Consider the following 26,144-nt stretch of genomic DNA (forward strand, 5'->3'; position numbering starts at 1 on the left):
AATAAAGTTGAATTCTATTCTATTCTATTCTATTCAGTGAACACTGAGACAGCCCTTACCGAATCCTGTTAAAAAGGGAGTTTTTCCTTCCCACTGTCGCCATCTGATTGTGGGGGTTTCTTTCTAATATTTTAGGGTCTTTATCTTGCAATTTAAAACACTTTAAAACACTTTAAAACACTGAAGTGACTATTGTTGTCCTGCCACACAGATGCATATTTTGAATTTCAATATTTGCAAAACTTCTGAAAAGACCCAGATAAATGACCCAGTTTTTAGAATTTGACTCAGTGCTTTTGATAATAAGGCGTGTTTGATAGTATTTAATTTAACTACACACTTGAAAAACTATTGCCCAAGCTGTTGAACCGCAGCTGCTGCTGTTATGTGACTTCAATGTGCACATTAAAATTATGTATTTTTGATCTTTTGTCATTATTGTTTTGCTATCTTATTACCAACTTGCCCCATGTCCTCTGCTGTTTGCCTAATAGCTGTGCTTTGGCTTGTCTCTGTGTGGGTGTATTTACAAGTATTTTATGAAACACTGTGGGATAAATTGTGCCTTATGAGCGTGTACAGCATGACATTACTTTTCAGCGTGAGGGGAGAAAAAAGCTCTTTGTATCGCTGCTTTTATCCTGTTTCTGTGACTTAACTCTAAACTTAATTGGCTGGAGACGATTTGCCAAAGTAGTGAAGGTAAAAGTTGATTCAGACTGACACACTCATAGTAATGTCCTCCCTATAAATAGACAAATTAAATAAAATTTTTAAAGCAAACTATGAAAAAGTTTGTCTGCAATAACAAGTACAGAGTGATTAGACGGTCCAGTTTTGAACCCAAGACATTGCAGGTTAATGGTAATCACCTCTGCCACGTGAGACATTCTGTTCCCCTTGACTGCAAGTATAAATTATTCCTTTGATGAAGAAGAGTCCTCTGCTTTTTGAAGCTGTTTCATTAGCCAAAGATTGCCCATTTCAGAGATGTGACAGCATTCTGCCATGCTCACCTGAGCTACTTTCACATTAATGTTCCACATAATAACAGCTTTTTGACTACAGGAGGGTAAGCACACCTTAACATTCCATTCCATCCAAACCTGGTTCGCCCAGATGTTTCTTCCAGTTCAAAAGGGACTTATTTCCTGCTGCCAACAAGTCCTTGCTCATAGGTCTCATCTGATTGTTAAGGTTTCTCTCTAATATTTTAGGGTTTTTGCCTTACAATATAAAGCACCTTGGGGCAACTGTTGTTGTGATTTGCTGCTATATAAATAAAACTGAGTAGAGTTGAGTTGAGTTAAATTCCATTCTTTTCATCATTTGAGCAATGTGTCGATGTCGGATGCTGCAGATGTTGCTATGCCCCTCTCACACAGGGTCAAAGAGAAGAAGCCCTCTTCTGCATCACAAAGGATTTTTTTAATCTTATTGCATTTTTTTTACTTGATTTGACAGCTGAGACATGGATAGTTGTGATTGCTGTCATGACCTTTAAAGCAGGGGTGTCCAACTCCAGGCCTCAAGGGCTGGTGTCCTGCAGGTTTTAGATGTGTTTTTAGATGTGTCCTTGATCCAACACAGCTGATTTAAATGTACATACAAATGTACAACATATACTCAGGGAAAAAAATTATTTGAACCCCTGCTGATTTGGTAAGTTTACCTACTAACAAAGAAATGATCAGTCTATAATTTCAATGGTAGGTTTATTTGAACAGTGAGAGGCAAAGCAATAGCCAAAAAATCCAGAAAAATGCATTTCAAAAAAATTAGAAATTATTAATTTGCATTTTCATGAAGGAAATAAGTATTTGACCCCTTTGCAAAACGTGCTTTAGCACTTGGTGACAAAACCTTTGTTGGCAATCACAGAGGTCAGATGTGTCTTGTAGTTGGCCACAAGTTTTGCACACATCTCAGGGGAGATTTTGTCCCACTCCTCTTTGGAGATCCTCTCCAAGTCATTAATGTTTCATGGCTGATGTTTGGCAACTGGAACCTTCAGCTTCCTCCACAGATTTTTTATGGGATTAACGTCTAGAAGCCACTCCGAAACCTTATTGTGGAGATATCATCTGAATTTCAGGAGCGGGACCACTCCTCCTTCACGCCCCCTCTGGCCTCAGGCTATAAAAACCCCCCTTCTCCAATACCCGCTGTTCTCATTTTCATGCGAACACCCCTCGTAGTCAGATGCCTCACAAATTCTAAGAGCTTGATTCCTACTCACCCTTCAGCTCATCACCACGGTTTCCCCGTCGCCCAGCCACCTACAGCCGCAGCTCGCCACCACTCTGCATGCTCCCTCCTCAGCTGCTCCTCCCACTCAGCGTGACACTCGTCTAGGGTTGCCAGTTCTGCGTGCCCCAGTCCCCCCTTCGCAGCTCGCCCCAACAAACCCTCTCGGCACCGAGTTGCCAGGCCCTCAGCCACATATTCCTCCATTGCTAAACTCTGCCACCAACCTTGGCACCGGGATGCCAGGTTTTCAGCCACTCATTCCTCCTCTGTTAAACACCACAGCTAACACCTGCACAGCATTGCCAGGTCCTCTTACCTCCGCTCCTTCCCACCGTATTTCAGCTAACATTCCTACAACCAGCCGTCCGACTGTTCCTCCCTCCTACCCAGCAGCCTTTCCTCCTCCCATTGGTGAAGTTCAGAGCTGCACCTGGCCTAGCCTTTTCGCCCAGGCTCCATTTCTCCAACCTAACACCGCACAGTTTTCGCTGGCCACGGCAATTCCTCCTCCCAACCCACCGGCCCCAGAGCCTTCTCCTGTATCTGCTAACCTTCGCCAACTAATCATCGCCGGTAAATATGTAGATTTAGCTGAGCTCATTCTTCCTCCTCTCACGCAACCTGCTCTTCCTAGGGTGATCGATGGCCATGACGGTTCCATTATTATACGTGGTGCGGCCCCTTCTCGGTAAAAAGAGCTCACCCCGGTCGAGTTTGCTCTAGCCTTCTCGTTATACAGAGACGTCCTCTGCACCGCTTTTCCCTCCCAAAGACAAGAGTTCGACTCCTATCTGACCATTATTCTCAACCTCGCGTTACGATTTGGCGGCACCGGATTCTATCAGTACCACATCCAGTTTGCTTCTCAGGCAGCTGGTCGCCTTCAGCAGTTTAACCAAGACACCTTCTGGGGCAGTCTCGATCAGGAAATCTACTGCCGCGTCTTTGCCGCCTGTTCTTCTCTCTTCTGCAAGTCGTGCGGCGCCCCGTCACATCCCACTTCCGCCTGCATAGTCCCAGCCCAAAACGATCCACAGCCCTCGCGCTGTCCTTCTGTTCTCTCCCACTTGACCCCAGCTCCCGTACCAGAACCTTCTAAACCACCCCCAGCATGCCTTTGCCTCACGGTTCAGACAGGCGGGGCAGTCCCATCATGCACCTCGGAGGCCGTACCATTTGCAATAACTTCAACGACTCTGGCTGTTCCTTGTCTCAGTGCTGCTATCTTCACTGCTGCTCCTTTTGCGGCGGCGGCCATTCCCGCCCCGCATGCCCCCACAACCCCACCAAGCCATGGCTAGCTCCGTCAGCCTCCACACCCATCCACATTTCGGCACTAAAAGTCGCCTTACAAAATCACCCTAACCCAGACTTCGTCAACTTCTTAGTAAAAGGTTTCTCGGAAGGCTTCCACCCAGGGATCGTCGCCCAGCCTTCGGTTTCTTGCACTTGCAAAAATCTGCAGTCAGCACTCAAAGACCCAGAAACCGTCGACAGCCTGCTCGCCAAGGAAGTCAGCGAGGGTTTCATGATCAGACCCTTCCCCGAACCTCCCTTCCCTCTCTTTCGCATCAACCCTCTGGGCATCGCCACCAGGAAATATTCAGGAAAAAAGCGCATCATCATCGATCTTTCCACTCCCCACGGCAGTCAGATTCCAAGCATAAATAGCCTCATTTCCAGCAACAACTACTCTCTCAAATACTCAACAGTGAACCATGCCATTTCTCTCATTAAACTCGCTGGCAGAGGCGCATGGCTCTCTAAAGCTGACTTCACAAGTGCCTTTAAGGTCTTGCCAATTCACTCCGACTTCTGGCACCTGTTCGGAGTCAAGTTGAGGGATGCCTATTATTTCGCCGTCAGACTGACCTTCGGTTGCAAAAGCAGCCCCAAGCTCTTTGATTCACTCTCCGAAGCTCTATGTTGGATCCTCTCTAACAACCATAAGCTGCCTTTTTTGGTTCCTTGGCCTTGGCACCCCACGCAGAGGCAGCTCCGACCCCAGTTCCTCCATTTTCAGCCACGACGTTCGAGATCTAAACCCCAGCATCGCAGAACTCATCAGCATCTCCCAAGAAGCGATTTTAAATAGCCTTGTAGCAAGCACATTGTCCTCCTATTGGACCGCTTGGAACACGTACCGTTCATTGCATCATAACTTCAACCTGCCCTTCCCGTCATTCGACATTGCAACAGTTTCCAGCTTCATATCTCATGCCTTCCGGTTCCTGAGCATCAAAATTCCCTCAATAAAGACATACCTCAGTGGCATCAATTTCTTTGCCAAACTGCTCACAGGTTCACCATGCCCAACCATTACATCATCCCAGATATCACTACTCATCAAAGGTCTCCAGCGTCAGTCACCTGCCACGACCCTACACCACTTACCCCTAACTTCAGATCTTCTACCCTCCGGCTGAAGTATAGCGATTACTTCCTGGCAATCAATCGGGCAGCTCCACGCCTATATACTACTTCAAAATAAACTCACCTTTAAGACCCTTCGAATCACTAACCCATTGATTGATTGATTGATTGATTGATTGATTGATTGATTGATTGATGTACCTTTATGAGTCTCACAAGGGGAAATTTACCTCGACCTCAGAAAATCTCAGCACACCTTACTTTCAGATCCTCCGTTCATCACCGAATCTGGCCACGGCCCAACCAGGACATGGTTCCCCTCACACTTTCGCCAAGTGCTCTCGCCTTCCGGGATTTCTCCAAATCTCTTCCCTGGCCATCCCTTCCTCACCGGCGCCGCGACTTCTGCCTCCCGCAAAGGAATCCCCGACCACTTAATCAAGCTCCTGGGTCGACGGTCATCACAAGCCTACCTGTTATACATTCACAACAATCTCCAAAACCTCCGTAATGCCCAGTCTTCGCTCCTGTAGGGGATGCCATCTTTGGGGGATCAGCCCGGACCGAGAGCCGTCGCCAGTCCCCTTCAAGGCCTTCCCCAAACCACAGCACTATTCACACTTCCTCATCCCTTATTGCCCAAGGTTACCAAGGAAGTGGTTCCTGCTAGTGAAGTGGAGATATCATCTGAATTTCAGGAGCGGGACCACTCCTCCTTCACGCCCCCTCTGGCCTGAGGCTATAAAAAAAACCCTTCTCCAATACCCGCTGTTCTCATTTTCATGCCCCACCCTGCCCCCCCTTTTTCTTTCCCGTCTTCTCCTGTCCTCTCCTCTCTTCCTTTCCTCCTCTTCCTCCTCCTTCTTCCTTTATTTCTTGTTAATACAGGGGGATATGCCCGGCCCGAGAGCCGTTGCCAGTCCCCTTCAAGGCCTTCCCCAAACCGCAGCACTATTCACACTTCCTCATCCCTCATTGCCCATCGTTACCAAGGAAGTGGTCCCTGCTAGTGAAATGCTTCTTCTTGAGCTTCTTCTTCAGCCTTGGCCGTGTCATGTCATGCTGGAATACTCACCCAGAATCCATTTTCAATGCCCTGGCTGAGGGAAGGAGGTTCTCACCCAAGATTTGACAGTATATGGCCCCATCCATCCTCCCTTTGATGCGGTGCAGTTGTCCTGTCCCCTTAGCAGAAAAACACCCCAAAGCATACTGTTTCCACCTCCATGTTTGACGGTGGGGACAGGGTTCTTGGAGTCATAGGCAGCATTCGTCCTCCTCCAAAGTTTAGTTGATGCCAAATAGCTTGATTTTGGTCTCATCTGACCACAACACTTTCACCCAGTCCTCCTCTGAATCATTGAGATGTTCAGTGGCAAACTCCAAACGGGCCTGTGCTTTCTTGAGCAGGGGGACCTTGCAGGCACTACAGGATTTCAGTCCTTCACGGTGTAGTGTGTTACCAAATGTTTTCTTGGTGAATATGGTACCAGCTGCCTTGAGATCATTGACAAGTTCCTCCTGAATAGTTCTGGGCTGGTTCCACACTGCTCTTATTATCTCATTATCATGAGATCTTACATGGAGCTCAAGACCGAGGGAGATTAGCAGTTATTTTATGGTTCTTCCACTGGCGAATAATGGCACCAACTGTTGTCACCTTCTCACTCAGTTGATTGGCGATGGTCTTGTAGCCCTGTTCTGAAGGCAGGACTGTGATGCAGTTTTCTGCCTCGCCACTAGAGGGCGCGGCCGTTTTGTGAGTAATGTTTTGACTAGAATGTAAAATGGTGTTCATGGAGGCAGTGTGAATCACAAGTTATCCTTTGGAGCGGTTTATGTGGGTTCATTGAGAGTGTGCGTCCATAAGACTGGTGAGTTACAGGATATTTCTTGTGTAAGAATGATAGCCTGCATGTTTTCTTGCTCTGGGCATCCTCTGTCCGTACATTTGCTATAAGCTAATTTATCGCTAAGCTAAGCGGGCTAAGCTAAGCTAAGTTCACCTAGGCCAAACTGAGTTCGGTTTGAGTTGGTGATTTGTTATGTGTATTTGCCTTCTTTATTTAGCATCATAAGTGAGTGAGGCACAAGGGTTAAGTGATAGAAAGATGTTTATTTTCTTTGTTGCCAAATATGGATCAGACTAAAAGTACAGGCCGTCAGCCTAGTAGTAAGTCCTATAAGACAAGTATGTGGCTGTAATATGTTATATAGTGATTATTGTTGTCTATATTTGATTGTAATTTGTGTTCTGTTTTCCCATTCTGTTTGTAGAACACACACACACACCCACACATACACGCCAAATCTGCCATTAAAGAGCTGAACGATCATCCCCTGTCCTCGTTATTTCCTGGAGGGTCATAGTGGCACTTGACCTGTGCACACCCTGCGATCACCACCGTAGAACTGAACCTCATATCAGAAATCATCATAACAAATTGGTCCTTCGAGCCGGATAGGTGATTACAGAGAGTGAAGATGGATTATGACCCCAGAGAGCAGGTGCACGTCCACGGAGGGCTGTGCGACCACCAGGATGGATGACTCAGTATGAAGGCTACACACTGCCACCCACTGCTACATTGGAGCAGCAGCAGACTAGAGAGGATACGCCAAGATGACGCCCCTCACCCAGACTCCTGGTTCCATTGGAGCTGCAGGACGGACCCCAGTGTCATCCAGCCTTCCACCGGAGTTCATGAACATTGTGCAGCAACTGCAGGAGGACAACAGGCAACTTCAGCTGATGGTAGGAGACATGAGGAGGCAGATGGATCGCAATGTCACCACGTTGGAATCCACCCGCCACGTTCTGCCCAGCAGCCAGGGGGCTACATTTCAGCTGATGACACTTGGGTCTCCACACCTCTAACCCCACAGCCTTTCCCCCTGAGACCAGAGCAGCACAATACATCCTACACACAGGATGCAGCTGAAGAATGGCCAGTACCACCACCTCCAGTTTTTCTCCCGAGAGATCATCCTGATCTACCAGAAGTACAGTCTGTTCCACCTCCACCGCTACCAGCCATTGCACAAGAGCTTAGCCGACGCCTACAAGAGCTACAGTTACAGCAACCCTCAGCCACTGAAGCTCCTGACTTTCAGCCTCGTGCACCACAGTCCACCCCTTATCTCGATCACTAGCTGGACCTAGTTTCGACGCGAACATGCTCCCCCCAGAACCGGTGTTAGCTCCCACTACAGCCATAGCTGTAAAGGAGAAGACCTACAGAGGGCCATCTCCCTCCATCCCAGAGTTCACAAAGGGTGATCCCAGGCAGTTTGCTAGATTAAGGCTTGCCCTAGACAATATTCTCCCCTTTGATGCAACCGAGAGGTTCAAATATCAGGTCCTATGTGACCACCTTAAATTTGAGGAAGCTCTTTTAATTGCTGACTCATACAGTAACTCACCCGCCCCTACTCTGACACGATGGCCTCGCTCACTAAACATTATGGTCAGCCGCACCAGCTGTCACTGCAGAGAATAGCAGAGCTTATGGATGAGCCCAGCATCCGCCCGGGTGACACGACTGGATTCAGAAGGTTTGCACTGAGAGTCCGTGCTCTGGTCGGCATGTTAGAGCAACTTGGGGAAGATGGACACATAGAGCTGCAATGCGGGTCCCATGTTGCTAGACTGACACGAAAGCTACCCCAAGACCTACGTGCTGCTTTCGCCGCTACCTTTACCCACAGAAAGATGGAATACCATCATTGAGAGACTTTGCAGAGTGGCTGGAGTATGAGCTGGTCATTCAAGAGGGCGGAGATCACACAGAGAAGGTAGAGGAGAGCTCGAGAGACAGGAGCAGCATGAAAAGAGATAAAAGAGCCACCAAAAGGACTACCACCGTGCTGCATGGTGCAACACATAACACTGCCCCTCAAAGGTCCTCAGCCACAACCCCTTCCACCTCTGAGGTCCAAGACAAGCCCACAGCTTATTGTCCATATTGTAATAACACTCTGCACTTCTTAGATCAATGTGTCAACTTCAAGATGCTGACTAAGGAGCAGAAATCAACTTGGATTAAGTCCAACAATCGCTGCTGGCGTTGTGGGCGGCACCACCAGGCCGCTCAGTGTCGACTTAAAGTGTGCAGTGCAAGACATGCAGGGAAAACACCTTGAGGCCCTGCATGAAGTGAACCTCAGACCTGCTGCACCCAATCCACCAATGGAACACGTTGCTGAGCTGGGGAGTAAACCATCTACTGAGGTACTTTATCTAGACCGGCGTGCTGGCTGTAGCCAAGTGCTTCTGAAGATAACCAAAGTGCTGCTGCAGAACGGTGAGCACACCTTGGAGACATTCGCCATATTGGATGATGGATCTGAGAGGACGATCCTTCTCCTGAGGCCACTCAAAGACTGCAGCTACAGGGCATGGCAGAGAGTCTTACTCACGCACGGTGAGACAAGGATTGAGAACCTTGCATGGCGCCTCAGTGACAGTCAAAGTCTCCCCTGCCAGCCAACCATCCAGAACATTCACCATTGAGAGAGCCTTCACAGCTGATGATCTAGGCTTAGCTGAACATTCATACCCTGTGAAAGCACTTCAACAGAAATATAGACACTTGAGAAGGCTTCCCTTGCAACCCTTCACAAATGCCCAGCCACTCCTTCTGATCGGCTCTGACTGTCCTCACCTAGTAACGCCCATCAAACCTGTGCGCCTAGGCTTACCTGGAGGACCAGCTGCAGTCAAGACTAGACTTGGTTGGGTACTACAGGGACCAATCCTCCCTTAAGCACTCTGCTCAACCGCAACAGTGCCTCTTCCTGTCAGCTGCCTCTCCTCAATCAGAGCTTCATAGTCAAGTAGAGAGGCTTTGGCAACTCGACACTCTCCCATATCGAAGTGAGAAACTGGTGACACGGTCTCGGAGGGAAGAGCAAGCTATGAAGCTTTTGGAGGCAAAGACAACAAGATTGAATGTCGAGGGAGTAAACAGATATTCAACTCCTCTTCTGCATGTCAGTGATATGCCTGCACTCCGGGTGCCACCTGAAGCAGTACTCCCAATCTACGTGGCACGGAGAAGCGCCTCAGTCGAGACCCAGAGAAGGCTAAAGCTTATCAAGCGGAGATGACAAAGTTGTTGATAGCAGCAGGCTATGTCAGAGAAATCAGCGAAGAGGAAATGAGGGCCTCCAAAGAATCATGGTTCATCCCTCACCACATGGTGACACACAACGGAAAGAACCGTGTGGTGTTTAATTGCTCATTCACCTATAGGGATCAGAACCTCAACGAGCTGCTTTTACCAGGCCCGAACCTGGGGGCCTCTCTTCTTGGTGTGCTGCTACGCTTCAGAGAACGCTCCATCGCAGTTAGCAGTGACATCAAGGGATGTTCCACCAAGTGAGACTACTGCCTGAGGACCGGCCGCTACTACGTTTCATCTGGCGCGATCTGCAAAGAGACACCCATCCCAAGGTGTATGAATGGCAGGTGCTCCCCTTTGGGACAACATGCTCACCATGCTGTGCAATCTATGCACTCCAGCGACACGTCCATGACCACAGTGACCAGGGAGATGACGTGCGTGACTCCATTGAGAAGCATTTTTATGTTGACAACTGGTTACAGAGCTTCTCTTCTCCAGATGTGGCCACAGAGGTTGTGGACAAACCACGGTCACTATTATCGGAGGGAGGATTTGAGCTCAGACAGTGGGCCAGCAGCACCCCAGATCTCATCAGCCATCTACCACAGGAGATAAGATCGGAGAGCAGCGTACAGTGGCTGAATCGAACCGACATGGACCCTCAAGAACCTGCTCTAGGTCTGCGCTGGATGTGCTGCTCTGACACTCTGCACTACAAGTCCAGGCAGCTGGAGAGTAATCCTCCTACCATGAGGAACATCTACCGGGTTCTGGCGAGTCAGTATGACCCACTAGGGTTTCTCGTCCCCTTCACAACGAGAGCAAAGGTACTAGTCCAGCAGTTGTGGGACAAAAAGCGTGAGTGGGATGACCCCTGTTACCAAGTGACCTGCTCTCTGCATGGAACGAATGGGAAGGTGAGCTGCAGCATCTGGACAACATTAGTCTACAACGTTGTTATGTAAGCCCGGAGCTGGACAAATCCGACAGTAGGCGTGAGTTGCACATCTTCTGCGATGCATCTCAACAGGCATATGGAAGTGTTGCCTACCTACGGACGGAAGATGCTGCTGGAAAGGTGGAAGTTGCTTTCCTGACTGCCCGCTCTAGGGTGGCCCCTAAACGGCAGATGTCCATGCCACGTCTGGAACTATGTGCAGCCTTGACTGGAGCTCAACTCGCTAGCCTGCTGACCAAAGAGCTCACCCTACCACTGTGCGGAGTGGTGTTATGGACAGACTCCACCACTGTCCTAACATGGATCCAGTCCGAGTCCTGTCATTTCAAGGTGTTCGTGGGAACTCGAATAGCTGAGATCCAGGAACTGACAGACAGCCAGTCTTGGCGTTATGTGACAACATATGACAATCCGGCAGATGATCTAACTAGGGGTAAGAAGCTACAAGACCTCACAGTCCATTCCCAGTGGGCATGTGGGCCCCCGTTTCTGCAGCTACATCGAGACCAGTGGCCACAGCACCCAGCCACACCATGTACAGACTTTGGTGAGGAGCAGCGTAAGCCAATAACTTGCCTAGCTGTGTCTACTGACTCTATCTCCCTGCCTGATGCACAGCAGTTTACCAGTTTTAGCAAGCTATTGGAAGAAACAGCCAGGTGCCTTCACGGGGCGGCTGGTGACAACCTCACATCAGGGAACTACAAGGAGGCTGAGCTTATTCTGCTGAGAGCTGCTCAGAAAACCAGTTTCCCAGATGAGATCCAGTGCCTGACCACTGGGAAACCAGTTCACTCATCTAGCCGTCTGTTTTGCCTGGCCCCAGAATTCGATGAATCGCTTCAACTCATAAGAGTAGGTGGTCGTCTTAGACGGTGCCATGATTTGGAAGCTGCTGTGATACATCCAGTAGTATTGGACCCTAAACATCCAGTCACCAGACTACTCATCCGACAGGCTGACAGTGATTTGAAGCACCCAGGAGCAGAGAGGTTGTTTGCAAAGTTGAGAAGGAAATACTGGATTCTTCGCGCCGTGAAGCCAGAAGAAGTGAACAGCGCTCCTGCCCTGAGTGCCAAAAATGGAGAGCCCAACCTGTCAACCCAAAGATGGCAGACCTTCCCTTGCACGCCACGATTACATCAGCCAGCCTTCTTCTCCACAGGCATCGACTGCTTTGGGCCAATGCAGGTGAAGGTTGGTCGGAGAAATGAAAACGCTGGGGCCTGCTCTTTAAATGCTTGACGACTCGTGCCATTCATATTGAGGTGCTGTCTAGCATCAACACCGACTCATTTCTGATGGCATTAAGAAGATTTGTCTCTCGCCGTGGGAAACCAGCTGAGATACTGTGCGACCAGGAACAAATTTCCGAGGTGGGGATCGGGAGCTCCAGGAAACTTTCAATGCCCTGCATCCCTCTTTACAAGGCAAGTTAGCAGAGCATCAGATCAAGTTTCAATTTAACCCTCCCAGTTCTCCCCACTTTGGAGGATCCTGGGAGCGAGAGATCAGGTCCATAAAGGCAGCTCTGGCCTCCACATTGGGCTCGCAGAGGTTGTAAAAGAGGAAATCCTCCAAACAGTTCTGATCGAGATCGAGGGAATGCTCAACTCAAAACCTTGGGGTACGTATCATCAGACGTGGCCGACCCAGACCCCATTACCCCAAATTTGTTGCTGATGGGCGGCTAGACCCTTCCCTACCCCAAGTGATATACCACGACTCAGAGCTCATTGGACGACGACCATGGAGGACCTGTCAGGTGTTATCCGATCGCTTCTGGACACAGTTCATACGCCACTACCTGCCTACACTGCAGACACGGTCAAAGTGGCAGAAGGACACTGCTCCGATCCAGCTGGGCACTGTGGTGATGATAGTGGATCCCCAACTTCCCAGAGCATCATGGCCTGTTGGGAAGATCAACAGGGTATTCCCGGAGCTGATGGTTTAATCCGGTCTGCACAAGTGAACGTAAAGGACCGTACCTCCACGCACGCCCAGTGAGCCGCCTTATTCGACTACCTGCAGTACCAGAACAAAATGGACAGTAAACTACATTCTGCAAACTTGCGAGTGCAAGTTTGGGGCGGCTGTTCTGAAGGCAGGACTGTGATGCAGTTTTCTGCCTCGCCACTAGAGGGCGCGGCCGTTTTGTGAGTAATGTTTTGACTAGAATGTAAAATGGTGTTCATGGAGGCAGTGTGAATCACAAGTTATCCTTTGGAGCGGTTTATGTGGGTTCATTGAGAGTGTGCGTCCATAAGACTGGTGAGTTACAGGATATTTCTTGTGTAAGAATGATAGCCTGCATGTTTTCTTGCTCTGGGCATCCTCTGTCCGTACATTTGCTATAAGCTAATTTATCGCTAAGCTAAGCGGGCTAAGCTAAGCTAAGTTCACCTAGGCCAAACTGAGTTCGGTTTGAGTTGGTGATTTGTTATGTGTATTTGCCTTCTTTATTTAGCATCATAAGTGAGTGAGGCACAAGGGTTAAGTGATAGAAAGATGTTTATTTTCTTTGTTGCCAAATATGGATCAGACTAAAAGTACAGGCCGTCAGCCTAGTAGTAAGTCCTATAAGACAAGTATGTGGCTGTAATATGTTATATAGTGATTATTGTTGTCTATATTTGATTGTAATTTGTGTTCTGTTTTCCCATTCTGTTTGTAGAACCACACACACACACCCACACATACCCACGCCAAATCTGCCATTAAAGAGCTGAACGATCATCCCCTGTCCTCGTTATTTCCTGGAGGGTCATAGTGGCACTTGACCTGTGCACACCCTGCGATCACCACCGTAGAACTGAACCTCATATCAGAAATCATCATAACAAGCTCATTCCAGCCTTGTGTAGGTCCACAGTCTCATCCCTGACATCCTTGGAAAGCGCTTTGGTCTTGGACGTGGTGCAGAGTTTAGAATCTGGATACCTGTGTAAAATACACCTGGCAGCCAGAAATCTTGCTGATTGATAGAGGATCAAATACTTATTTTCTTTATGAAAATCCTAATAAATTTATTACCTCTTTGAAATGCATTTTTCTGGATTTTTTGTCATTGTTCTGTGTCTCACTGTTTAGATAAACCTACCATTGAAATTATAGACTGATCATTTCGTTGTTAGTTAGGGCAGACTTAACAAATCAGCAGGGTTTAAAATAAATCTGGCGGGGGGCTAAAGACATCCACTTTCAGTAACTAATAAGATGTAACTGCAACATGCGTTTGATTTTCACATTCAGAATCAGCACTACATTGTGAGGCTTTCATCATTAATTCCAAGCAGTAAGCTGTCACTGGCTCAGCAGCCTCTATCGTGTTTTACGTGATCCAGCCAAATGAAAATAGAATTATGTCTTCATTGAGCACCAGCGGTAAACTGGCTCCCTTGAGCCTTATATCTGCAGGACAATTCACTTTGCTTCCTTTGACTCCCTCAAGCGTGACAGCTGTGCACAAATCAAAAGGCATCTAAAAACATGTGAATGAAAGGAAAGGGCTCACCTCTCAAATGCTCAAGCCTTGACCCAATGCTGAGTGATCAACATGACTGCTTACACCAGGGCTGGGTCTGTTTCTTTAGCCTCTATATTGCTCTATTTGCATCCTATTGGCTGCTGCAATGCAAACTGTAATTATGTTTTCCCACAGGGTTCATTAAAGTTTCATCACATCACTTCACGTTGTCTTATCTTTACGAGAGGATTAGCACAACTTCATAGGCACAGCAAGCCATTTAAAAGCGTTGTCATTTATTGGCTGTGGATTGTGCAGTGAGAGGAGTATTTTTTTTTCTCCTTTCACTTGAGTGATGGGGCCGGGTCTCATCACGATACATGAATAAATCGTCACAAAGTTCATGAATAATGGATGCTAATAATCTGCAGAGGCAATGCTGCAGCGGTTTTGAACTATCCTTTTAATCACAACCTCACCGTAAGGTTGCAATTCATGTAGAAAGCCCCAGTGAGATGATGAAATGGTCCAAATTGTTAGAAATGGCTGTCATCTCTATCGAAATATGATGTTTCTCCTAATTACAAAGGGGTAGAAAGCCCTTTGGAAGTGAACCTGAGAACCACAGACATGAATATGAAACTTGCAACAATCTGCAACACTCAAAAAAAGCAACAGATTTTGTTATTTCAGTTCATTACTTGACGAACATTAATTTGATGAGTGGATTTTCACAAATCAATAAAAAAATAATAATTTTCCACCAACCAAGAGGACATCTTCAAACGACTTGTGTTACACACTAGTCCAATTCCTCACCCAGTCACTTTGCATTAAGGCTAAACAGCAAACATCCAGTAAATGGACCCTGAGTTAAGATTTTTTTTTCTTTTCCAAAGCCTATTTCATGGTCACGAATGAGCTTTTAGTAATGGTTTGCCAGATCTGCTTGATGAATGACTTACCGCATTCACTGAGCATTAAATTGGTTAATTAACGTCTACTGCTGATCAATTACTGGACTAATCTTTCCTGCACTAACATAAGCTCCTCTACTTACTGGGTGCAACCCGTAGTTCCTAGTTCCCATTTTTCTGTTTAGCCGTATACGTATATGAAATACCAGCAGCCCTCATGTAAAGGTCTTCAATAAGTGGGTCTCTGTTATGTTTGTATCATTCACTAAAGTAGCACAACGCACATGCTGCCATGTTCACGTAGCTTTATTGAGGAATGCTTGCACTGCATGCAAACAACACTCCATCTCTGCTTGTGATTGCAATGCTATGAAAACCTGAAGGCATCATTGGAAGCACACCAGCAACATCAGTTTTGATACACTAGAAACAAATCAATATGGAGCACTCAGCTACACATATAATAGAATATCTATAGGGATTACCTCAGTAACATTCATCTCATGTCCTGTTTTCTGACAAATACCCTCAAAATGCAAAAGAGACTCTGTGACCACACCTGTAGAATTACACATTACACAATTAGTTTTTATATTTTAGCTTCATTTCTGTGTTATAAACATGTAATATCACAGTTACCTTCAATACCTATCATAGCTAGAACAACAGAATGACGGACAGAACGTGCTTCCAGCAGTTTTCTCAACTTTTCAGAGCATTTCAGTGAAACTCTTTGTGGAAGAACTACCTTATTGAACTCCAGTGCATATTCCATGGGAACAGTCACTGACTGCACTAATTAATTAAGTCATTAAGTAATGTGTCATTAGGTTGTAGAGAAAAATAAAAGCTAACAAGCAAACCCAAGGGTTCAAAATTAGTTTTGGTGAGCAGACACTAATAAAAACCCAATAATACTTCTTTAACATTCCTACGAAGGATCTGATCACAGTGTATCTGGTATCTGACTGAGGACATACATGCACAGGTTGGCAGTTTTTCTTTCTGTAGCTTTTGCAGTTTTGTTTATTAATTATGAGTTGAGTTCGGAGATACTGCCAGTCCTGTTTTCAGTTTTGGTTCTATTAGTTTAACTCACCAATATTAATTTAGGAAAAAGCCAGAATCCGATGGCCTTTTGTGTGGTTTGTTAATCGTGTTCTTCCTCTTTTCTTTGTTGTAGTGACGGCTCTCATCTCATTATTTCGGTTTGTTCTTTGTAAGTAACAGTATTTTCATTATACAAAGTTTGTTGAATTGCAGCAGCATGGTGGCGTCTCATATGTTGGGCTCCCTTTGAGCCAACATTATGAAATCATAAGGGTGCACTCTGTGTTCACTGTAACATTAGAGAAACCGAAGAGGATTCTTGGCCCTGTCATTTTGCATTTGGTTCCTTTACATTCATGTGGTACAAAGAAAATCTCCTCAACCCATGTGATTTGATCATTTTGGCAGGAAGTCAGATACAACCAAATCAATCCATGTAACCTTAGCCTCGAATGATGAGCCTTTCTGCATTCTTTGCTGTAATTTCCCATTTATGGTGTTCCACACTAAAGACTGCATGAAAACAAACTGACTGAATTCATGTAAGAAAAGGCTGTTTTGAAATTGATCCATGTTGCTCTGATAGGCCTTCCAGGCACAAGGCCCTATTGGTTATCAGATATAAACTTCCTTTTCCTTATAACCAAAAATGGCCATGTTTTGGCATCATTTCACTGTTAACTAGTAAACACTCCACACTGTGAATAAACTACTACAAGCACACTTGGCGTTTACGTTTTAGAGTGCTTGCTTCTAATGCCTTGTTTATTGTGTCCACGCAGCCAGGAGGTCAGCATCTTACATCACTGACTTCCTGTCTCTTTAATCTGCCACCTTGAAATTGCAAAGATTGCTTCAAAGAGTTGACAGCCTGTCTTGTATCCAAAAAGATTCACTAAAGAGATAGGGATCAGGACAGGGTGCTTGTGACACTCCATGCTTCCCTTTACTGACAGAAGAAAATCACTGAATCCCCAGGACTGATTTCACCCAACGACAAGTATGTAATTCTCTTTTCGACTTGTCTGAAATGATAAAAATGGATCCCTGCATTTTGGTGCACATTATCTGGTGGATGGGTTTTAGCTTTACACAAGCCTGACTGATTTCATATTTAACCTCTGCACTGCACATTACCACACTGCGACGCTTAGCTTTAAAAAAGTGGTAGCAGATGAATCCTTTGACAGTAATTTAGCTCAATGTGCAGAAATCAGTCGCCGTATTGCATTTTACCACTGTAATGAGGTGAGTTACTGTAACTGTCAGCACAATTCAACTCAATTAGTCTTTCCTCTATAGCTCCCCATGAGAGAGGAATATTGATTATACATTACTTAGATTTTTTTTCAGAAGTTGGAAGGAGCTTGTTTGTAGTGCAAGAACAAACTCAGCATGTATTCAATTACCCACAAGGCTCTCTGTCTCTGATATTTTCATTAGCTTCTGATGCCATTAACTCCTTTTTTCATCACTAACATGTTTTATGGCCATTAATTGAATGTTTTTGCTTAGAATCATGCAAGCAAACCAACCCACAGATGAAATATTCATTACAGCGGAATATGTAAAGTGTGAGAAAAACTTAATGGCAACATAGCACATCTATAGTAAGAGTATGTGTCTATTTAAAGAAAAGCCACTAGCGGGCAGACAAATGTTGAGTACTACACAGCAGCCAATGATGAATGAACTCTTTCATAAATTACTCTGGTTTTTTTTTAATGAGACTTTGGAAGTTTGACATTTTCAGCTAATGTTCAGTGGCTAGCTAGCTTTTTAGAAAGTTGCTTGTTCTGGCTAGTGAAAAGCAGCCAAACTCCTTGTTAGTTTGCTCATCTAACTGCTCAAAAAATGAGAATAAGTTTATTTCCTCATACTATACATTTGAGACCTACTTGCTTTATAAAGCTTTCTTTGATTGATCAACATTTCTTGAGTTAAAACCTAAGTTCTAAGTGTTTCCATATATGCTAGTTTTGATTTTTTCTTTTTGTCTGTTCTTGTAAATAGACTCTTAAAAGCTGATTTGTGTGGTGCTATATGAATACGTGTTTCTTTGTGCTCTGTGTGAATCTAAAGCCCTGTCCACAAAACTGCTCATCAGGCATCACTATATAGTATATGGTTGGTCGCTAGGCAACAATCCAGGATCCTGTTGGCTAGTCAACAGTCTAATGTATTTACCAACCCACCTTATGTCAATGAATGGTATGTTTCATTCTCTTCAGTGACTTGTACGCAGGTTTTAAGGCACAGTAAATCATTTTTTGAGGTTATTTAATAGAAGAAATTTGTTGTACTCAAATATACATTGATTACTGTATAACTATAAATTAATGTATTCTCATAATCTTTTTTTTATGCATGTGGCTGGAGACCGACCACATATGTAGTACGTCTTATGAGTTACTTTTAGTTAAAATTGAAAGATTACAAATAGCTTTTAAAACTATATATGACTATTTATATTGTACAAGTTACTTATAAACTTGGACTTATTCCATTACAAATACATATGAGCAGGCTGTTCATGGAAGCCACCGTGTTGCCCCGTTGGACCGTGGCCAAGTTGGGCATTGCCTTCTGCCTAATCACATTTTATGTATGTTGTTAGAGTCGGCCAAATATGTAGTACACCTTAGGAGATTATTTTAATTCAAAGATTTGAATTTCACAAGTAGCTCTTTCAAGCTATATATGACCATTTAACATTCCTGCATTTATTTTGTCTCTTTGTGGTTATGTCTTTCCCTTCCTATTGCGATTGCTTATTGTCAACAGATTAGACATGCAACCCTCCCGTTGTTAAGTGTTAAGCTGAGTGCCCTGAAAATCACACATTCCCTCTGATAAACAGCTTGATAACATTCTTACATTGTAGGAGAATTTAAGTGTCTGAGTAAAAAAATATTATATCCACTTCGAATAAAGTGTTATTAACGCCAGCTAACAACGCTCAACAGCAGGTAACAGCGCTAAAAAAAACAGCAGCAACCCCAGTATCATTGTCATCAGTCAGAAGTGAGCACATTGGATCATGTCGGACTCCTTTCACAAAAATGTACAGCTTTCTCTATAGTAAATAGATGTGACACTTGGGATATTGACGGGAGTCATATATACAGCTGAACAGTGGCCAGAGATGTTTGTCCTTCAGCAGCCACCATAGCTGGGATTATGAACTTGAATTGGGAGGGGTACAAAACCAGAATTAAATTAACTGCAATCTGCAATCTACTGACATCTAATAGTGAGATTACCTAACGTTTAACTCTGGGCTTGCTTCAGGATCATCCCTAATAGATATGTTGCCTGTCATCACTAAAAGTGACTGAAATTTACTGGCATTCCAAGGTCTGTGTTTGCTACAGGACTGCTAGTCTCTTTCTGTTTGAAGACCCATTAAGAAAACTTGCTGATCACTATGGAGTAAAATTCCTGTCAATTAAGTGTTAGCCAGTAGGGGTAAAAGTAGGGGAATTCCCTGTTTGACCCCCAATTTACTGAAACTAATTCAATGGTGTTCTCATTCGCTTCTGTGTTCTCTAATTGGAGCCAGCAACTCATAGCTATTACAAGAGCTTCCCCTTTAGCGATTTCTGTGTTGAATTAAACATTCGGTGTTTGCCACTGGAATTCTATAAATCACACTGTAAACTGAGCCAGCAGCAGGGCACCAGGAGACACGATGCACTCCAACTACTAATTGGAACCTAAAATTCACCAAGTAAAAATCAATCAAATATTAAAGCTCATATTTTAGATTCAATAAACTTCTTTTTTCATGTACCACAGTTGTAAACGTTCTTTCTTTTGTCTCTAAGACCACTCTGGTGAATCGCATGACAAAGGATTAACTGAGAATGACATTAACCACCCATTATATGCACTGAGCCTAACCGATATTGGGGAACCTCGTATGACCGTGGCTCGGGCTTCATTCCATTCTTCCGCTGTCGTGAGTTAATAAAGCCAGAGTGCAGACAGAGAGCATTACAGATCAATACGGCTATTCCATGGATTTGAAACCGTGCTCCTGTTTGATGTGATCTTCATTAGTGCACTCAGACTCTCCTGGTGTCACTATACACCCTCTAGATCTGTGATATACAGATGAGGACAAAATTATTAGCCCCCCTTAAAAATTTCTTTTTTTTTTTAAGCATTTCCCAAATTCTTTTAAATAGAGCAGGGAATTTTTCCAAACATCCTAGTTTTATTTTGGATCCTTACATTATTATATTTTGTGCAAAAAAACAAAATTGTTTCACAAAAAACAAAAAACTCATTATTAGCCCCCTTGATGCTAACAGTGTATCCTTTACTGGATAACAGTCTGCAGACACTTGCTGCTGTTCTCACACGTCTCCTGAATAATCCCAGTCCAGTCTTCTAGGCCGAGTCTCTTAGACTCCTCCACCATCAAGTCTCCTCCACAGACTTGATGGTCTTCTTGCATGGACCTTAGTCTTCAGTTCATCCCAAAGATTTTGACTAGGATTAAAGCCAGAGCATTTTGCAGGCCAGTCAATAACATTCACTTTGGTATTTTGGAGGTAGTTCTCCAGAAGCAACGTATGTTTTGGGTCGTTGTCATGTTGGAGGACAAAGCGATGACTCAGAATCAGTTTTGCTACAGACTACTGGAGGTTTTCTTTAAAGAAAATTCACTTATCCTTCTTTTCTCATGATTCCTTCCACCTTGACAAGATTCCTAGTTCCAGAAACACTGAAGCATCCTCACAGCATAATACTCACACTGCCGTGTTTCACTGCGGGGACGGTGTTCTTCACGTTGCATGCCTCTCCCTTCTTTCTCCAAATATAAGCAGCATTTCTATGGCCAAAGAGCTCTAGTTTCATCTAGTGTGACCAAAGGACACACTTTCAGTACACATAATTTTACTCCAGGTTGTACTTAGTGGCTTGCTTGAAGGTGTCTCTTCTGCAGAAGTGGAGATTGTCTTGGTCTGTAGCCTTGCAATCCAATCCTGTGCAGGGTTCTAGTAATTGTCTTCTTTGGCTAAGTCGCTCACTAGTGTCTTGGCAGTTTTTCTGGGGTCTTTATACCCATCTCTCACTAGTTTCTTTCTGCCAGGCTTGTTCTAAACTTTGTGACCCTCTTTGAATTTCTTCATACTTCTCACTCCAGGTCTTGACACTCAGAAATGCTCTGATAACTTTGTATATCTGTCTCCAGCTTTCTTCTCAAGTCTAAACTGATTTCTTTTGTTTTTGGAATTATGCTTTCTCAAGAGGCAACTCAAATCCTTGCTGAGTTTTTTATACTATGTGTAAACTGGAAGAAAAACCTCTGTTTTAACTTGATTTTACAAGCTTTGAGCGTTACAAAGTTAAAGCACATCATTGCACAGCGCTGGTTTTTGTTATGGCTCAATAAAAGGGGGCTAATGATTTCTGCTTTTTCTAAAATAATGCTGTTCTTGTGTGCAAACAGAAAATTCTATGTTTAAAAATGCTATATTAAAAATCCCTCACTCTGCTAAAAAACGCACTTGAGAAATTTTTGACAGAAGCTTTAATTCATAAGGGGCCTGATAACTTTGTTCTCATCTGTATGTGCTGTTTTAATGGAGTAACGTGATGAGAGGAGAAAGGTAGGAACTGTTTACTAAGAGACGAGGATTTTATCAGCACACAGCTTCTCATTATCAGGATACTTCAAATCTTTGTACTCACCGTGCATGCATGCCATTTGTTTCACCTCAACAGGTTGCTTCAAAATGTTCCAATTATTAGCTCTGATTACTGTGATCGTGTTATGACAGACAACATCACTATGTAAACACCCCAAGGGAACAAGATTCTAATTTCTTCCACAAGATACAACATTGTAGAAATGGGTACAATGTTAGAAACTCCCAACTCTTTTGCTGTGTATACTGTGCACAGCTTACTCTGCAGCAGCACGTCTCTTGTCTCGCTCTCCGATTTTTCCACTTTTGCTCAGTGCCCAAGGCGACTTGTTGGATTCCCTCTAAAAACAAGTGTTCATTTAATGCTCATGAGATCCACTTCAAGATAACTCATCGCAAGACAGGGTGAGCTCAGCAGAGTGCCACTTTGAATCATCTGGAGAGCGGAGAGCGTCTAAGCATAGCCAAGGTGCAGCTAGAGATATTCCACATAAGCAGCACCGTGTCTGACCTGAACTGCTCTCAGGAGTCCAGAAGGATTATTTTGATACGATGCATGTCAGCTGTTGTTTTAGTTCTGTGCAGTCGGTGTTTTACAGCTGCTCTATCTGTTAAACAACTCTTCAGACAAGAGGTAAAAACACGTCAGTCATCTGCAGAATGTAAGTTTAAAAGAAAACCATACAAAGAAATCAATTACAATAGTCATAATTGAGATAGCAGACCAAAAACTTAGGCAGACACATCTATGAAACATGTGAAAATATCCAAGATTAAGACTTTCATACTAGGATGCTGTATGCCAAGCCAAAATCAGCCACATAGTTGGGTCTATGCAGCCAATTTAAAACATGGAGATTAAAATTATGCTACTCTACCTCATTTAGAGCCTGCATTTGTATATATATTGGTTTAGCAATTAGCAAGATCAGAACCATAAGCTTAGAGACTTAGTAATTGGCAGCTTTGCTTTGCAATGTAACCACAGATGTACAAACAACTACATTTGGATTATGTTGATACTAAAGCTTAAAAATCAGGTATAGCATAAGTCCTTCACATCCTGCCAGTTACTTAAATAGGGTAGGCTGTTTAAGCTCTACTAACCTACCCACAGTTTCTGTGAAACAGCCGCTTCGCAACCCATCTCGACCTGAGGGCCTCCTTCTTTGCTGCCTTTAACACAATCACTGTCACATCTCTTGTCATTAATGCCTGCTCTGTTCTGTGCTGCAGCTTTTCTGTTGCACTCGCTGACTTATGCACATCCACATGTCTAATCCAGAACAGAGACACATAAATGACTGCACATAACAACAGAAGTCTTCTTTTGAGCTGCCCTGACTGAAATCTGTTGGTTCTTCTGTAGTTCAAAACGAGCAAAACATTAGATACACCTTCTAAGTGCGTTTCAAGATGTTTAGTTTAATAATGAGATCCCTGCAAAGCTTACGCCATGTAATTTCTAAAAACGCTTTCATCGTATATTCATGTTCAGACCTGCCTGAGAGAGTGTTAAATCTACTGTACGGCAGTTTTTTAGAACAGCAGCATGCTCCCATTCCTTTCAACAAACTCTTCTATAGTAACTAAGAGAAAAGGAAATGCTCAACAACGCAGGCTGCAGTTGTGATATAAAGCTGAATACAGCACCCTGTAATTGTTAGAAATACAGCTATAAACCACCCGCCCATCACTTCTGACTGTTCATTAGACAAAAGAATTTATTTAAAGATCCCATTCTGGGCTACAGAAAGCTGCTACTGGGATCTGTCACTATACAATGATGTCTTATAGGAGAAATAAGTGGGAGAGGAAATGATCTGCTGATTATTCTGTAGTGAAAACATAGATTTCAGGAGTTCAGGAGGGATGCAAGGGACAAATAGCATAACTGTCAACACAGTGACTGCCGATTTTTGTGTTTTCTTTTACATAAATAAAATCAATAACAAATTAAACAAAAGATAAATGAAGCATTCAAGTGAGTCAAAGTTCTACAGAAGGTTTCCAGGGTGAGCATCTCTCTGGTCCTCGCTTAATGCCCAACCTCCAAATGTGCAAACAAAACCTCCACCCATGGCTGAAGACGGTTACTAATTAATATGAATCTACATCTACACTGTAAAAGCTAATGTGGCTTTATTTGAAATTTTCTCTCATTTTTAGGTTGATGAAACTGATTGTTGCTTAATAACTGAAGCTGCTTTGTAGATTAAATGAAACCCACTTCAGTGTGTGACTTCAGAGAATATATTTGCACCGTGTTCATCTACTGCAGTAACTTTTTTAATTAATTTCACCTAAACTACTTTTGATGTGGAATTTAACATTAAATTTAACACTTTATGTTTATTGGAAGCTATCATCAAGGTCCATTTATAAATTAAATTAATTTCTTTGTTTCTCCCCAACATCAAAACAAACCATTTCTGTTCCTTTTGCATCAGGAATTCATTCGTTTCGGAAGCCAAAGACGCAATTTCCAATTCAGCGAATCAGTCGGTGGTTATTCCACAAGTGGCGGGGTGGGGCTTTAATTTACTGCCCCAGCTGTGGATATCTGAGCGTAACAATACACATTCATAACCATCGCTGTCTTGTGGCCTGAAGAGACCCTGAAGGATGAAGATAAATAAAAAGAAGTTAATGTGTCGGCCAGGCATGTGAGATGGACGTAGCAATGTGACCACAATTCTCACAGTGCTAGATTGCTCTCTGGGTAGATCACCCCACTGATGTTGATGCCTGTCTCACATATAATGTCAATAAAAGTAATGCAGCACACAAGTAGGAATGGCTGTGAATTATTTAGAGAGGAAAGATTTGAAATTTTCTTGATACTGCAGCAGAGGCGGGGGGGTGGGAAAAAAATTAAAAAGAACCTCTCGCCCTCATTTTCCAAATCAGCCTGTGTGCTCAACTGGTGTCCTGATAGACTTATTGTGTGAGCCTTATCTTCTCTGGTGTTGGGCTTAATCTCCTGCCCACTTTGAGACTTATAAACGAGAAGAACAAACACTCAGAATTACAGCTGCTTTTCACTCTGCACAAGGCTGCCGCCGCTGCTGCTGCTCATTCTGATTGGGGCGTTATTGATGCAGAGAGAAGCAGCAGTAAATTGGGAAGCTGGGTGATTGATTACATACAATGAGGATGAGGAGAGCTGGGTTTTTTTAAAGAAGAAGAAGAAAGAAAACAACTCCTGATTGCAAATGGCTTTCTTTTAAAAATACAGATCTGACACAGTGTGGGGAAAATTATCTGTAGGTAGAACGTTATTTGGTGTTCTACATATCTGAGCAAGGAGAGGAAATTACATTACATGAGGTCTATTGATTGCATTTTTGTAACCAAGGAATTAGTCATTAATCTGTTTGTAACTTGCAGGGAATCAACACTGTTAACAAGAAATGAAAGCTGCTTTTTTAAAATAATCACATTTAGTTTGTATGAAAAGAGGAATATTGAGGAAGGACAAGGTTGTCAATTTAAGCCAAATCAGACTAATAATAATAATATTAAACAAAATAGGGTGTAACACCTTATCTGTTTATACCGGGTCTGGGGCCAGGTGTTGGTGCCATCTGTCGCAGCACCTCAGCCGGGATGATTCAGATGTGAAAACTGTGTGCTCTTACCTCTGGCTCTGGCGGGTTTGCTGAGGACGGAGCGGTTCGTGCAGCTCACGTTGTAGTCGCTAACTTCCACGCTGAGGTTCCCCCACTCCGTCACAGTCCCGTTCCCCGGCCGCAGAGCCATCCTCTCTTCGCTTCTGGTTTCACACCTGCGCTGAGTGACTGAGCCGATCAGCCCGCCGCCTTTTCCTTCATAACAGCCGGAGAAGGGGCGTTTAGGAAACTTGGAGGCGGCCCAGAGTTCTGTTTGCTTTTCTTTTTCTTCTCCTTCTTCTTCTTCTTCTTCTCTTTTTAAAATCTCGAGCACGGTGGAATAAATGGAGACCAGGCAGAGTGTGACAGGGTTAACTGATGGGGAGCCGTGAGGGAAGCCCCGTGAAGCGCGCAGTACAGCGGACTGAAGCCCGACTGTGGAGGAATGAGGCTGCGCTGCTAAGGCAACTGAGGAGCTCTCACACTCTCTTCCTCTCTCTCTCTGTTCACATCACCGTCACTGCAACAGTTTAGAGAAATCTCTACACAAACTGGCTGCTGCTCATCCGTAGGTGGACTGACTTCAAGCTCGATCAACTCCAGAGCTTCCTTTTCTAAGTGACACCGCAGCAGTGGTGGAGACACCGTTTATATGGGGGTGTCCATGCAGGGCTACGTGCTCGGGGTGACGGTGGATCTCCATCCATTTTAACAAGATTTATAAAGAATT

General features: G+C 44.3%; 1 protein-coding gene across 1 annotated transcript in view; it reads right to left on the reverse strand.

The window, feature by feature from the left end:
* Nucleotides 1–25,912, reverse strand: part of LOC116314370 (cholecystokinin receptor-like) — a 114,175-nt gene extending 88,263 nt beyond the window's left edge. The window contains exon 1 of the mRNA XM_039607566.1: nt 25,445–25,912. Coding sequence (XP_039463500.1) covers nt 25,445–25,565 — 121 coding nt within the window. The 5' untranslated portion in view covers nt 25,566–25,912. The remainder of the gene's footprint in view (nt 1–25,444) is intronic.
* Nucleotides 25,913–26,144: the final 232 nt, after the last annotated feature.

The sequence above is a fragment of the Oreochromis aureus genome, linkage group 23 (genome assembly GCF_013358895.1).
Source record: "Oreochromis aureus strain Israel breed Guangdong linkage group 23, ZZ_aureus, whole genome shotgun sequence".
Lineage (NCBI taxonomy): Eukaryota > Metazoa > Chordata > Actinopteri > Cichliformes > Cichlidae > Oreochromis > Oreochromis aureus.